Below are 16589 nucleotides of genomic sequence, written 5' to 3'. Positions count from 1 at the left end.
TGATTGGTTAAAAAAGTGGGTGGGAAACTTAAAAGTGCACGTCAATCATCCACTGAGACATTTACGTGAAAATAATTTATGTGTTTTTCACAAATTATAACTAAATGAAGGCGGTGGACGAAATCTTCCACGGTGTCACAATATTAAACATTATGAGCATGACAAGGTATTATTTATTTAGACATTTACACTTATGGCAGGGTTATGTGAATGCATTTTTTTTGGTTTTGGTTTTATTTGGTTACGTGACTTTACTATTATGGACAGTGCGCACACTAAATGTGTAAAATTACCCGATTTCGTGACAGTAACTGTATCTTTTCCCAGCAGGGAGTGATGGTGAAACATTGTACACAACTCAACCCAAACCACAAGATGGCAGTATTTGTACAGAGGCTATATAAACCTACAGTAGCCGATAAACCCTGAAGTAATCCTTAAAAATGACTTAAGACAGGCACACGGTGTTTCTCCGTATGTATGTATTTTGTAATAAGTATACAGAGGCCAAGCGTCACTCATGACTGTAGTTTACTGATGAAAATGGAAATAATAGCCTTTGAGTTAATAAGTAATTAATGAGCTTTGTTAAGTACTGGAGGTTAATTGGATAGAGTTTAGGCCACTATATTAATTCATGTCTTTTAATAGATTACTTCTGAATACTCTGGTTGCCTTTAGAGGTATAAATCAAAAGTAAAATAAGAAAAATACACCAGTGTTATCTGGCTGCCATTTGTCAGATTTATTTTCTCCCTCTTCCTGAGTCAAACTGCTTGAAGCAATAACACTGAGCTTCCAACAGCTTTTTGCACGTGGAAATGTACAAACATTTTGTGCACATTGTATAATTAAATCCAAAAAGTCAGTGTGGCAGGGTTTTTCTCTTTCTTTCCCTACAGATGATGAACTGCAAAATGAAGTTCTACCGATAAATGTCTGGAAGCAGCCAAATACTTCACGACAGACTGTGTTGAACTTGCCTCACTCCACTGTTTGACTGTGCTACCACATTGTTTAGCTTAGTGGGACATGTTAATGCTGTTCGACTGCTTCAAATACACGGATCTGTTGTGTCACAATAGCTGCACTTCAAGGCCAAGATAAATCTTGTTGAGATCAAAGCTCAGAACAGTGGCCAGCAGGCAGCTTTGCAGATTTTAATGAGCATTAAATCATTTTTTGTGTCCATTAATGAGGCTAAGGGGTAGTGTAATTTCCAGTGACAGTCTTCACCCAATGACCCTGACACACACAGTGATACTGAGTTAATAACTGCCCCCAGTATCGCACAACCGGCAACTCAACATTTTTCGTTTCTTTTCTGACAAATCACATAAGGCCTCTGTAGCCTGATATATTGAGTCGATATAGATCAAAGCTTCTGCCACACCACTGTAACTTTAATAACGGTCAAAGCTTGTACTGCCTACTGTCAAATAAGGTAATTGGTCCTTTTTTAAGTGCAATAAAGTTTGCATTTAAGATGAAGTGAGTCCACTGCGACTCCTCTTTTGTATGTGGACAGATAAAATGTATCTGCGTGTAACCTGCTCCCTATCTGAAAATAAATATTAAAATTGAACACTGATCCACCATCTGCTATTTCTTCAGCTTTCCTAAAGATGGCCATCGCCTCAATCCCTTATCCCTACTGACAGGTCTTCTTATCTTCTCTACTTAATCTGGGATTTAATCAGGGGGGCTATGTAACTGCAGTAAGGGCTGCCGTCTCCCAGGGCCTGGCTGGAATTTGAAGCTGTGGGTGTGGAAAGTGTTTCTGATGGGTTTGTGCATTCCTCTATTGGAACCACATGTTAGTGGCTCGCACAAAACCCCGGCACAGACCGAGGGAATGGCAGCTAATCCACCCCAGCATGGCTGTCATGGTGAAGCAAGCAAAGGGGAAAGGAGAGCCAATATATTCCGCCGTAAGCCATGTACACTCCTGGGGAGTAAGTGGAGCTTGGGAGGGCTTTGTCCACCAGTGGAACTCTCTTTTTTTTTTTCCTCTGTTCAAGTTGCATTTTCAGTCTCACACAGATTGAAATGTTTGCACATCTGACATGAATATGTTGGTATTTAGTAATTTACACCAGATGGGATGGTACCATGCAATTCAGTGTTTCCTTGACAATAAAGTAAATTGTTTGGGGTAGAGCACAACAAGGAGATTTCCTGAAAACAATTATTAGGAATGCATTCAGAATACATGTGAGAGCAAGTATGCCACAGCAGCTTATTTATATCATATTCTTCTTTAAAAAGATAATAAATGAACACACATATTTGTAAATAAAAACAGAAAGCAGATGAACTGGCTTCAGTGAATAATATTACCAAACAAATACGCTGTGGGCCATGGTAGCCCCGACTTCTTCAATGAAACCGAAACCCATTACCCAGTTGGTCAGGTTTAGCCCTGATGCCAGATGTGAGGCTCTCTGCTTTATCATCAATAGTGAAGTGTGGTCACTCACTTAGCTCTCCATTAATGAACCTGCCACTGCTCCTGATACATGAGGTGCCACCTGAAGGCCTCTTGAAGCGAGGCCAAGCAGGCTGCACATGCACGGTCTCTCAGCGCGCTTCCTGAATACAAAGAAGCTCACTTCCCGCACAGCAGAAATCTTTGTGTTTACGGCAACCACAGTCTGCGAAGCATTTCTGCCTCACGACCACATTCCCAGTTAAATTTGCGACACAGACTTTTGGTTAACTCTCTTGCTTGTCGTTTCTTCTCTTCTTTTTTTTATTTTTTTCTTTTAAAGAGTCACGTTAGGGCTAAAATAATTCTGGCTGAGATTGCTTTTGCTCCATTTTCTTACTTTCTTTCCCCAAAAAATAGTTTCCTACTGAATAAGACAGATGCTTTAGATGGAGGCCTTTATTACTGGTCACACTATAAAGCACAACAGACAAAAAACAATGATTAATATGATAATTACAATTTTTACATGCTTAAATAATTTTTCCTCTTTGGTCTCAGCTTTGTGACATCAAACTACAACTGAAAACAATAAAGTTCCTATGAATACGCTGGGTTTTCGTGCAAGAGGCTCGAGTTGCTCTCGATGTTCATGAAATTCCAGGATCTTGTGAACTGTGAAAAGTCTCCAAATTGGCTTATATAAACGCTAAGAGGAAATATCTGAGTCATATGCTGAGGTGGGTGTGCACACCGGGGACTGTCTATGGGTCAGGAATGTAATATGCTTTGGCTCAGTCAGTGCATAATGGGGAGCTGGCACTGTTGTGGTCATGTAGGCCAGGAGAGGATGCTGCCTGGCTCTTTGGCTTTCATCCGCAGCGCCACCAGGCCCGTTGGCTTGTATTCGGTCTCAGGCCCTTCGATGGAAGGGGACCCGAGGCCTCCCGGGAAGCTGTGGAGCGAGTAGAGGCCGTTGATGCCCGGATGGTGAGGCGGGTGGTGGTGATGGGGATGGCCGGAGGATGGGGGCATTCCCATGAAGCCCTGCAGATTGCTGTGGGGGTGAGGGTACGGACTCATGCAGGACGAGGGGATGGAGTCAGCTCCTAGGACGCAGCCGGCACCTGAACCTCCGCCTCCTCCTGAAGCTGCCCCCGGCCACAGGTTGCCCTGCATCTGGACCAGGAGAGATTTCAGACAGGACACATTTGGAATTTGATGGAGCAAATATGGAAATCCTTCATACGGTGAACACCAAAGCAAGACATAATATCAGCAAAGGTCTGCTTGCGCTTGAAAAAAAAAAAAAAAACAACCTGTCATTGAAGATCTGCAGCGGCCTACCTGGTACGTGTCATGGCGAGGGAGAAGAGAGATATCATATGTAGCAAAGTGGTTGCGGACCTCCTGGATTTTCCCATAGCGTTCCCGTTTCCTCCACTTGGCTCTACGATTCTGGAACCAAACCTTTCAAATAGAAAAAGACCGTTGAACAGGAAAGTTCCAGAAGACAACAGGTCTTGTTCAGGTCATAAACTCTCCTCTGCATATACTTATAAAATGAAAGGTGTAAAATGCGAGGTTGCCGCCCTACCACACACCTGAACCCGCGCCTCGGTGAGCTCGGTCCTCAGGGCCAGCTGCTCCCGGGCGTACACGTCAGGGTAGTGTGTCTTTTGGAACACTTTCTCCAGCTCCTCCAGCTGAAAGGTGCTGAAGGTGGTGCGATTGCGCCGCTTCTTGTTCTTGCCTGATAGGTCGATGGAGTCGGCGATAGAGTCCCCGTGTAAACTGCCGCCTGGCTCTTTCAGCTTTCCACAACAGTCTGTGCCAATGCCAGGATAGCCCATGGTCTTTGGAGCTCCTTTCTCTCTGACTGAGGCGTGGAGGGCACACAGAGAAAGGTAGACACTTGTATATATTTCAAAATGAACAGAAATTCATATGCAAATTTTAGCTATTTCTTGTCAATTCATCAGCGTTTATTTACTGTTTGATGGGTTTAGACTGCTGTCAACACTGTCTTTTTCCAGGGTGTTGGCTTTACTTAAGATTTTGCAATCATTAGCTACAAGATTAAGATTTTTCTTTCAGCCACTAAGATTTTCACACTGTTTAAAGTCTGATCTGTGAAAAATTTTGTGGAATCTGTTTCACTTTGTTCGTTGAGAGCGTGTTGTGGTCGCTGACAGACGCTCTTGACCAAAAAAAAAAATACTTAAAGAAAAAAATATTTTTGATGTCAGTGAATGTTTTGTGGTTAAAGGTTTAGTAAAATTAAAATTTTATAACAATTGTTTTTAATTGCTCCTTCTTAATTTATTTTGTAGGGTTGCAGAAAGATTGGACATGACCCCAAGAGACACAACGAACGATCAGCCGCCTTTAAAGGATAAATATAGATAATCAGTCATAAATACAGCCAACGCAAATATCTTTTCAAATTGTGAGGAAATCTCAAACACGAGGATGAGACACGCGCAGCTCTTGGATAGAAAAGGTCAGCGCTCAGCAAACAACAGAACGATGAACCACTCCCAGTTTCACTAGCAGAGAAATAGTTTCAGTCCCTTTTTTAACCAGCACATTTTGACCTGGATGTGTTTCTGCTGACAGATTTTAAGAACAACACATACTAATTCTACACACAGAATGAATTTAAACAGGAGATCACGTCAAGCGTTTTGTTTGTGAAGTGTCACTGAAAACCGCTCACCTCGTGCTTATTTTTCTGTGCCTCTCAATTTGATTCCCAAACTCAAAGCTCCATAAGAGGCTGAGCTGCGAGACGCCTGAGAAAAGCAACACACAACACTAATCCAACCAAACAGCATTTTAATTCGATTATTTCGGGCAACCCATATTAAAGCCGTGAACTCTCAGTGTTTTGGCTTGAATTAAACCCACAAGGCAGTAAGTGAAAAACAAGATCTGATTTGTTTCATTTGGAAAAACAGAAATGTTAAGTGTCGCCTTCCAAACTGACATCAACATATTCTACTGTCCACGTCCAAATATTCCTACATAGAAAACAAGAACACAGCGCTGAACTATTTGACATATTTCTACCCAATAAAGCACAAGATTGTTTGAATTAATAATATACATCGTGTCCTTTACATTGTGCTATAAGGAGACATCTGAAAGCATGGTTTCCCCTTCCTGTTAACAGACCATGGAAAGGGCTGGTCCCTCCTGCAGTGTTTTGATGTTGTTGTCCATGTTCATTAAATTTAACCCAGAGCTCCAAAACAAAACTCACTCTCCATCTATCTGCAGGAACTCACTCACTGGGGACAACTGAGACACTACTTTGCTATTCCCCTAATTCAATATGGGACCCAACAGAGAGCACTTTTCATTGCAACATTAATTTCCTCGTGTCCATTAGATCCCACCTCACACCGCCGCTCATGCTGAAAATATTCTCCGGTAAGCTCGCAAACTGGGGCCGCAGGACATTGTATAGCTTTTACCCTGTCAAACACCCACATCCGCTCTGCCTCCACTCCAGTGTAACTGGAGATCTATGTGAAATACGGGAAAAGGCAAATAGAGGATAAATAAAAAATGTGTAGGTAGGAGTGTCATGCTGTGAGCGCAGGGATCAATTCTAATACACTGAAATAGTCGTGGTAGAAACTTAAGCTGCGTCTTTTCCAGGCCTGTTGCTCTGTACATTAACATATTCAATTTGAGCAAAACGGCACTTCAGTCTTTCAAACATATGTTCATCTCGTTTCTTAAATGGATGTAGAATATTCCCTGGTTTTAAATTCATGTGTTATAGTTAATAAAGACAAATAATAAAAGTGACGATAATTAAATATGAAGTGATCTCAGCCCCTAACAGCAAGGTTTGAGCTAGAGTTTATGCTGCTGAATTCACAAACAAAAGAGAGATTTTTTATTTTGACGGTGAAATAAGAAATGTGTATCAGAAATATAACAGAAAATATGAATAATGTAAGACGTGTATTGTACCCTTGGATACATTTTATCTGGGATAAATATTGGCAAACACATATACAAATAAAAAAACAAATCTCCCACTGGGAACATCATACATATAAACCAGAATTTGGCAATATAGCAAAAATAGCATGAAACATCATAACAAAGTCATCCAAGTGTGAGTAAACACAAAAGATGTGTTTTCACATTCTGACCCCCTTTCATTTGGAAAAAAACCTGAGAAACCTTTGGGTCCATTCGTTGGAAAAAATAGAAGTCTGCATTACAAAAAGAAACGATTTTACAGAAATCAGCTCAACCGCTGATTAAAATATTGTAATTCTGTAAATCTGCTAACATTTATTGCAAAAAAAAAAAGAAAAGAAAAAAGAAAACATTGCAAAACTAATTTAAAACTTCAAAGTCTGCACAGGTGAGTGAAAGGTTTGAAATGCGTTGGCCTGTCATGGCCGTCACTAAACTTTCCTCCCACTGTCGACAAAACAGGAAGACGTGTCTGCCTTTGAAGGTGCACAAACCCAAATTTAAAAACACACAAATTGAGTAGTATGGGTGGACACGGACACACACACACACACACACACACACACACACACATACACACACACAGAGTATCCATTCTGCACACGCATACATGCAAAGTCTTATTCACTTACAGCAATAAAGCCAGTAATTTACAAAATAAACTAACACTGAAAAATTGTCAGTGCACAAGCATGCATTTGTGTGTGTGCATGTGTGCGTACGTGCGTGTGCTACAGAGGAATGAGGAAAGCATACATGTCTCGCTTGGCTTCTTTAAACAGAATTTAAAAGAAAAGTAATGAAAGTTCACTTTCAGCCAGGAGAGCTGATATCATTATCATAACTAATTGTGGAAAAAAGTCCATCGGCTGTCTTTGGCAGTAACATGAATCAAGCTGTTGTATATTATTCTGGACACTGATATCTCAAAGACCTTATCAGCGCTCATATCCTCTGTTGCTTTGCAGATTCATCAACACCAATAAATAAAGTGAAAGACCACATCATTTCCTCAGGCTTCGGGTCAACGCATTCAGCTGTAACTTTTCTAAGACGGACATTTCCAGGGTAATATATCTGACAGCCTTTGAGCACACGCCTGCTTGTGAAATTCAACATCGATTTTGAGGTTTTACGTGACAAAAAGGTGCATAACAGGAGAATAAGGAGCGACTGAGAAAGAGGTTCAGGGCTAAAACACAGACACATAGAGTTGAATACAGGCCTACAAAGTGGACGGCTGACTACGAGTCCAATGACACACCCAACTTGCTGCCAAGCTGACCTTTAACCTCCCTCACTTTCCATCAAGGACTGTCAGGTGAAAGAAAACTTGTTGACATTTTTATCACAGCGGCGCTTTCATTTGCATAGCCTGTAAAAACCACGTAACACTTCTGTGTAGTTATTAGTTGAAATGACACATTTATGAAGCTTGCAAACTGGAAAAAAAAAAAAAAAAAACTGTTCAAATGATCATCTGGATTCGTCAGTCCATTATTGACATTTGTTGAAAGGATAAAGATTATTCTCAGATATTATTCCTCCATATATATACATATATTTTTACACTGGCTTATCCTGTGCAGGAAGGCCATAATATTATTTTTGAAATGTCATTTTTTTTTTTTTTTTTTTTTTTTAAATAAGCTCATGTAAGGATTGTCTTCAACACTAGAGAAATGTCTGCATAAAATACTTTAACTTTAATGCCCATTAAGTATAAATGTCCTGTGTATTGTCAATCAGTTGTGCTTAGTTTTCATACAGGGGTAATTAAAATATAAAAACAAGCATAAAGATCGTTATATTTTTATGGAGCTGTGTTGCTCCTTCACTTACTTCTCGGTTATTTCTTAGATATATGAAAGGCTTCATTTCTAACTTACCTTCCGAGTTGCTGTCATAAAACGCCGGCTTGCCGCTTATCGCCGTCCCCTTCTGATCCTGGTTTATACTGTCCAAGAACTTGCTGTGTTTGGAGGGCGAGGCGGGCGGGTTCGCCGCGGCAGCGCCGTGCGTGAAGTCCGCCGCAGCATCCCCAAACCTGCCCATGGCGGCGGCGGAGTACAGATCCCCGCGCAGGCTGAGGCGGTGAGGGAGAGGAGGAGGAAGGTGCGAGGGTTTCTGCAGCTCATCGCAAGGGAGGAAGGAGCCGGAGCCGCCGTGCTCCAGCCTCGGAGAGTGTTCCGGTGTCCTCCTGCTGGTCTGCGAAGAGAAAGGCAAACAACTGTCCGTGTCCATCTCACGGGTCCAGCAGGCAGCAGAGACAACAGCGACTGGGCGCTGATGGTGTGGGCGCCGGAGTGAGAGCTTTTTTTTCCTCTCCTGTGTGTTCATGTCAAGTGGGTGGGATTTAACAGATCAGAAACAAAGACCCGTGAAACCGGGACTGGACTGTGTGAGGATGTGTGTGTGAGAGTGTGTGTGAGTGAATGAGAGAGAGAGAGAGAGGCTGCCTGTGTGTCTGTGTGAGAGAAGCTCTGTGTGTGTGTGTGTGTGTGTGTGTGTGTGTGTGTGTGTGTGTGTGTGTGTCGGGATGTCTATTACAGCATGCAGCAGTCTGATATAATCCGCCAAAAATTCAATCACGTGTGGTTTCTGTCCGTCCAATTAACCATTTAATTCCTATTTCATATACTGTTATGGGTCTAATCAGCAAATGAAGCAGGACAGGAGAAGCAGACAGCAGGCGCGCGCGCTCACTCTCTCTCTCCCTCACACACACACACACACACACACACACACACACACACACACTCACCCTCTCACACACTCTCACTCTCTCACACACACACACACACACACACACACACACACACACACACACACACACACACACACGTTTACGCTCAGAAAGGCCGAATAAAAGCACACCTTTACTGAAAGCCATCCTGACAATGTCTGTTATTTTTGTCTGTTTGTTTTTAACTTTTTCATGCAGCATTTGATTTGATTTGAATTTGTTTTATTTCTCACAGTCGGATATAACGAACAGGCCTAAATCCTTTTTTCTGTGCTTGTAGGCCAGCCAAATCAGACTGATAATTCCTTCATTTACTGAACTTTTCTTTGCGTGCACAATAAAGTGTTCAACCTTTTAAATAACTCAGATTTGTTTTCCTGATTGGATTTTCATGCATTATTCTACTGCGGATAAACACGCGTCCTTCCGCCGCTAAAGCAGAGAAGGCTCAGTCTACATGTTACGGAAAAAATACCAATTCCCCTGCTGGGTGAGAATTAATGATCATCAAAGAAAGAAAGAAAGAAAGAAAGAAAGAAAGAAAAGGCTCGTGTAAAAATGAAAGATGAAAAATACTCCTGCAAACACAAAGCATGGGAATCAATGCGGAGGTCAAACAATGTGGATAATAAATTACACACCAATCAATAAGCAAACCTCATCACCAAACATGCTGATTAGTATAAACTAATAAGAAACTTTATTAACATCATTTCACTGTCCACACTGCGATTTTTCCTCTGCTAGTTTTCGCTGAAAATGCCGCATTCAACAAATAAGTATCTAAAAATATATCAAAATGAATTTTATCAAAACATATTTAGATGTGCAGCTAACTTTATAATTTGGGGATTTTGGAAACTGTTCTACAAATTATATTAATTTTAAACTCAGAGTCGGAGCGTCTTTTTTTTTTTTTTTTTTTTAAGGATCATTAGATCGGCAATCTTTACACCTCAGAAAAACAATAACATGCCGAAATACAAGTTATCATGAATATACTGATGAACAGATTAAATCCAAACCCGCTTCGTTACTTCAGATTATCGACGCTGCGCCCGGCAGTGATTGATGTCGCCCTGTCGGTCAGCTCTAAACTATGCTAACCCATTTCCTGCGGTTGAACTGAACAACACTGAATGCCTTTCAGAAATGATGGAAACGGCCTAACAATAGTTATGAAGGTCAAACCATGTCTCTGCCTGCAGTGAAATGCAGTTTTAATTAATGCAATAATTCTTAAATCTTTGCGGGATTTTTACTTGACAAGTATTTTGATAAGAGTCAAAATAAAAATATCTAAAGCAAAAGCAGAAAAAAATACGCTTTGTCCATAGAACAGAGCACAAAATGTGTTACTAATTCTTTTACCATGCAGCTCGAAAACTGACTGAATGTCCTCAGAAAGAGTCAGATAGAAGGCTTTTGATACTGACACGTTATCTCCGATCTAGACAAACCTCGTCTAAACACAGTGCACTTACCAGGTTCAGACATGGTACCGCTGGCTTCGGGGACATCTCACCATCTCTCTGGATACCTGAGGCTGCACGCCGCTCAGCTGATGGACAAGTGTGTAAACATGAGGTCCATTTGGGCTTAGAGGCCTTATAAGCCCCATTTGATTCCATTTGGAGCTCTGAAGTATCAAAGTGTCCACAGCGTACGTTTCAGATCCAAGTGGAAGGAGAAAGAAAAGTGGAGTTATGAATGATGGCCCCAAGTGAGCTCCAACACACAGCGTTATCTGCACAAAGACTGATTCACATCCCAATTCAAATAACAAACAGCAGCAAAAGCGAGAAAACAGCTGTTCTTGTCAAAAAACGGCCGTTAATTTAATATTCAACATTTTTTAATTCTAATGGCGATCTTCTCGGCGCTCCAATGTGCGGATTAATACTCTGACGCCACATTCCTCTCTTTACCAAGAGGCTCATAAAAGTGCAGTCATGAACAAAAAGAAAATTCCAGTCTTCATCTGCACACAAATTGCATGGCTGACGAGGCTGCCTGCATGGAAAAGAAGAGCTCCTTCAAGTTTAAAATGATTAGTGACCTGAGATATAAGAGCTAATGACATTTATGAGTAGCATGACTTCGATTAACATGTTTGGGTCAGTAGAGCATAGGGGCTGAAAAAGACCACGCTGTCATGTTAATCACAACCACAGTGACCACCTTTTACCCTCGCACACTCTTGAGCGTATTCAAGCCCGTAAACTTCAGCCTAGGTGTAGCTGCCAGCATTTATCAAGCTGTCTGGCTGACCACCATTAAAAACCTTATAATTCTGTTAGAGGGGAGCATGCGTTTTAAGATGTGCACACAGGGGGGACACGGATATGTTTCTCAAATCTCGTGACAAGCATGTCCTCTGTGGCCCGAGGCAGCGGAGCACTCTTGAATTCACAAACCCAGCTGAGTAAATGCATTCCAGAAATGTGGGCAAGAGGAAGAACGTCTGCGCTATGATCTCCGAGCCGCCGCAGGTAACAGTGTTTATATGAATACTGCATCAAGAGAGCAGAAGATGTGGAGGATTATGGGTTATGTTTTTTGCTGAGGAATCAAAGTCTCCTATGTGAACGTTTGGGTGCTGTGGCTTCCTTAATTATACTTTGGGGGGGGGGGGGCAGTCCATTCATGCACTGAAAAGGCTAACTTTCAGGGTAAAATAGACATTGACATCTCTGCCACATCAAACAGAACAGAGCAGTGTCCTTTATGAAATAAGCACATTATCCAAAAGTCAGACTGAATCCTACCTCGGACAAAGACGTGTGCGCTTTATCTTCATCCACTCGCAGGGAAAGAGGCAGTGGTTAAAAGCAGGGAAATGGCAGAAAATAGCAACAACCCGCTGTCCATACCATGACCAGCTCCCCTCGCTGTTCCCCGTGGTCCTAAACCCTTGTCCCCCCAAGCCTGTCCTGGGCATGACCCTGCACAGGAAATCAGTTCAGTCTGTTGGGAGTCCCAGGTCTCCCCCCTCCGCCCCCCCGGCTCTGGGCACAGACAGCGTGGATAAAGGTGACCCTGCACTCTCACCGCGCACCCTGCGGCCCTCGAGTTAGAGAGCCGCTTCCACCCCTCCCTCCGCTACATCCTCTCGGCCTGGCTGTCAGTCTGCAGGGCTTTGTCACACCCAGTTACACCTTACATCCTCTGTCTTACACAAGTATACTTAATGGCATATGAGCACAGGTTTGCATGTGAGCACGCATCCGTGATCAAATGAATTAAGCAACTGGGCACTCATCTTCTTTACAACACAAAATCAGAGTTTTAAAAGTTTCTATAAAAGTTTCTATAATAATAAGTGATTTTCTAAAAGCAAATGATCATGGGTGTAGAGAGTAAACAAAGATCTGACCTTTTCCAGTGACTGTCTGTGTGATCAGCACAAAGATGGAGAAGTTATTAAGAGCGACCTGCCACATGAACGTAGACAGCCAGCTAGGATGAAGTACAACTCTGTGCTTCATACAAGCTGGCTGTCTTTGTCTGGCTATCACTGCCTGGGGCCTTTCCTCTCACGTACAGGGTGGCGATTCAACCTGAGGTTTGCATTAGAATAGGAGAAGGATAGCTAATTTAATTACCCGCCATGAATGCACAGAGATGATCCCATATGCAGAGCCAGGGCTCCTCTCAGAGGCCTCCTTCACATCCTCCAGTCTGTGTCCAGAAGCTGCAGAGCCAGCTGAGGACGTGATTGACAGCTGCCGACCCCAGGGTCAGTCGGCTGGAAGAGGTGCATTCTGGGAAGCTTAAGCCGGTCCGCTGTGGCGATGGGGGTTGAGGTTTTGAAGGGAAATGGGAAGTGGGGTTGCTGTCCTCTGTCTGACCTCGTATGAGGCGTCACGGAGCACACTGGAGCCCAGTGAGTGTTAGCTGCAAGTCAGGATCCACAGCCACAACACACACGAGATGAGCTGGGCGCATATCTGTTGGAGGAAAAAAAAAAAGTTTCTCATAATAGATGGTACATGTTTTGTTTTGCTTAGAACTTTACTGTATGATAATATTATTTTCCACGCTGCTCTGCAAGAGCATTAAAGATTGAAAAGGAAAAGTTTTTTCCATTCATTTCACTGCTGGAAAGATCGTGACATATTAAGCTACTCAATTAACCCCCTGGTGGTTCTTCAAACCAGAGGACCTTGATGTTTGACAGTGTAGACAAACTAACAATGACAAGTCCAGCACCCTTTGTTAATTTAAATTTGGACTTAGCTCTCCTATGGTTGATTTATCATGAAAGATTTTCTGCTGCAACACATGCTGCGTGTTACTTTCTTACTGCAGTTCTAGAAATTGGGAGCACTTACTTCAAATCCAAGACAGGAGAACCACAAAGGCTGACAAGGCCCAGGACAGACAGTGCAGTAAATGAAAACTGCCAGTTTTACTAGCCAGCACTGCAGCTGCGACAAGTAATCGATTATCTGACAGCTATGAAAATGGTCACCAACTAGGCTGATAATCAATTAATCATTTTGAGTAATTTGTCCAGGAAAAAAGGTGAAAATGCTCGGATTCCAGCTTCTTAAAGGTGTATATTGTTTTCTTTAAACCTAAGCTAAATATCCTTGGGTTGCGGACGAAACAAAACATCTCAGCACGTCATCCTGGGCTTTGGGAAACACTGATGGACATTTCTCACCATTTTCTGACATTCTGTCCACCAAACAACGAACGGATTAATCGAGGAAATAACAGACAGATGAATCTAGAATGAAAATAATTGTTAGTTGCACATTTTACCTTAAACACAGCTATGATGTGAGAACTGTTGGCCGGTTTTGTACATACCAGCAGCGAACTGCTCTGCCACACTGCACTCACTGGGCTTGTCATGGCAGGAAGCTGAGGGCACCGCACAGGTAGCACTTAACCTCTTTTATATTGGCTACAGAGAGCTGAACGAGCAGGCCTGCTCGGCACAGTAGCTCAGGCAAAGAAATGCTCTGTGTGTGCGGGAACACCGGGTTATGAAAGCCCGGTCTGTCGTGATAAATGCCTCTCTGCTCTGACTGGCTCTTAATGAAGGACAGACCAGTGCAGCCTCGCTCCTTACTCACAATCTCCAGGAATCCGTAAACACGCACCTTAGCAAAACCATCTGGATGTATCAGCTCGGCCCCCGATACGCAGACACACGCCAGAGCTAAAAATAAACAATCCCTAAATGTGTTCAGAGCGGACGGAGAGCCGTTGACGAAGAGACCCTGACGCGCCGTGACGCATGCGTCAGCCCGCAGTTTCCGTTAAAACGATTTTAGGCCGTTGCTTTTGTTAACTGTTAGCATATGTGGCTAAATGTTAAATTTAATTTCTATAGCTCCATAGGCCCATCAAACTCCCACTCTTATCCTAGATCTCATCTGCTCTATTTTATGTAACCTAAGATATTGATGTCACTTAAGCTAGCTCGTGATCATCATCTTTAATGACGCAGGTTAAAATAAACTAACATTAGATTAGAAATGGTCAATAATGGATATTTCCTTCAGGTGGAAGTAGAACCTGGATTTTTGGGAACATTATAGCATCGCCTATTTGTTTGTCGTGACCATTATTGGCGAGGGTTAAGGTTGATGTAATAAATGAGCCTATTTCTGACTGATATCCGCCAAGACATTGAGGGGAAAGTGGGCTAACGCAAGCCCAAACGTCGGTTGAACTGTGGGGTCACTTCAGCTCTAATCTTTGATGCTGTTTTCGTGTTTTGCCCGTGACCCGGGGTCTGGGATTGAATTAGGGATGGTCGACTAGTGACAAACCGCACGCAGTGAAGATCATGAGACTTTGGTTACTCAGAGGGACAGGACAGGATGCTCTCCTCTCCGGGCCCGCGTGTCCTGCAGCCACTGCGGGTTTCCGGTGAGCAGACCGTCCGCAGCACCTGTGTGCATGTGGAAGGTAAGCACTGCCCGGAAACAGGTGACGTCCACCTGTCAGACAAGAACAGTGCACGCTTAGACGTAGGCTGTTCAAAAATACATTTAAACACAAATTATTTAATAAAAAAAAACAAAAAAAAAACTAGAAAAATAAATTAATCATTGTATAATAATGGAGAATTTAAATCAACATCGTTGTAGCATTTAGACCTATTTATTTATGTATTTATCATACTTAGTATATCCAAACTGAATTAAATTAAGCTGCATCACTTAACCAATTTACTCCTGATTTTTTTTCCACTTAAGTAAATCTCGAGTGTTCTGCAAAATAAGTACATACACAATGATGGACTAACTAATAAATAGATATTTAAAGTGTGCAAAAAAAAACTCAATGAGTCCGTCTTCGTTATCAGTTTGGTTTAATGATACTTTAACAAGCGTTACTGACCAGTTTCTCTTTATTTCCATCGTTTCTATCTCAGCAAAACAAAAGCAGAACGTTGGACGCAGAACACATTTTTTCTGCCCTTTTGTTTCATCCCCAGTATAGATCAATTTTGGCATTATTTTCTGGAGATAAGTGAAGACAGTTTTTCATTGTTGATTAAAGGAAACGAGTTTCTTTACTGATTTTTGACCGCGGGATCGGAAATTCACATATCATCTCAAAGCTTTGTGCCAAACATGCTGCATTTCCATTGCGTGATGATGGATTAAAGCAAGACAACGAACAACGGATTAACATGACATTTTTCATAGGCGCATATATAAAATTGAATGATCTGTTCTGTGATTTTCACAGAGGAAAAAATCAGATTATTGTCAGCTAATTATTTCAAGACGAAGAACGGAGAGGAGATATTCACTCTGAAACGTTTAGTGGCCTGCAGTGACATAAATTCTAATTTATTCATTAGAAACCTATAACTAAACGAAATACAACACAAGTGAAATTATTCTTCTGTTCTGTGTTCGCAAAAAGTTGTTAAAGCGGACGACATTGCAAAATAAAATAAAAATAAAAACAGTATAATAAACTACTCTCTGGTTAAAAATGCATGGGAATAAACTATTTTGTCTTCATTTTTTTTATTTTACGGAATATTATAGACAAGGCAAAGACAGCTTTAAAAATAGAAACAACTTTTTACCTAAATATAAATTTACAGTTAACTATATAAAACTACAAAGGTGATCTCTGACGGGGGAAGACGGCCTTTTCTAAAAGCACAAGTGACTACTGATATTGGTGATCAGTTGTCTTGTTCCCACTCAAGGTCGCAGCCTTTCCATCGGTGAGTGTGACAGTGTGTCTGATTGCTCTGGCATTGTGACAGACAGACATACTGACAGACAGACACTCACAGGTCTGTAATCCTGAGGCTCCAGACAGGACCTGCGGCTTTGGCAGCGGCCTCCGTCTCCAGCGCATCAAATGAGAAAACTCCTGACGCACAGGAGGTCTCCGGTAGCCGACCAGCTTTCTCACATATTTTGG

At 42.0% G+C, this 16589-nt stretch overlaps 1 protein-coding gene across 1 annotated transcript; it reads right to left on the bottom strand.

Moving 5' to 3' along the window:
- Positions 1 to 3058: 3058 nt before the first annotated feature.
- Positions 3059 to 8774, bottom strand: alx3 (ALX homeobox 3). Its single transcript, XM_076742026.1, has 4 exons — positions 8320 to 8774; positions 4033 to 4307; positions 3776 to 3898; positions 3059 to 3607 (listed from the first exon to the last, which is right to left on the bottom strand). Exons 1-4 carry the CDS (start codon positions 8768 to 8770, stop codon positions 3260 to 3262), a joined length of 1197 nt encoding a protein of 398 aa, XP_076598141.1. The 5' UTR covers positions 8771 to 8774; the 3' UTR covers positions 3059 to 3259.
- Positions 8775 to 16589: the final 7815 nt, after the last annotated feature.

Source organism: Chaetodon auriga, chromosome 10 (genome assembly GCF_051107435.1).
Source record: "Chaetodon auriga isolate fChaAug3 chromosome 10, fChaAug3.hap1, whole genome shotgun sequence".
NCBI classification, from domain to species: Eukaryota; Metazoa; Chordata; class Actinopteri; order Chaetodontiformes; family Chaetodontidae; genus Chaetodon; species Chaetodon auriga.
This window is presented reverse-complemented; position numbering and strand designations above follow the sequence as displayed.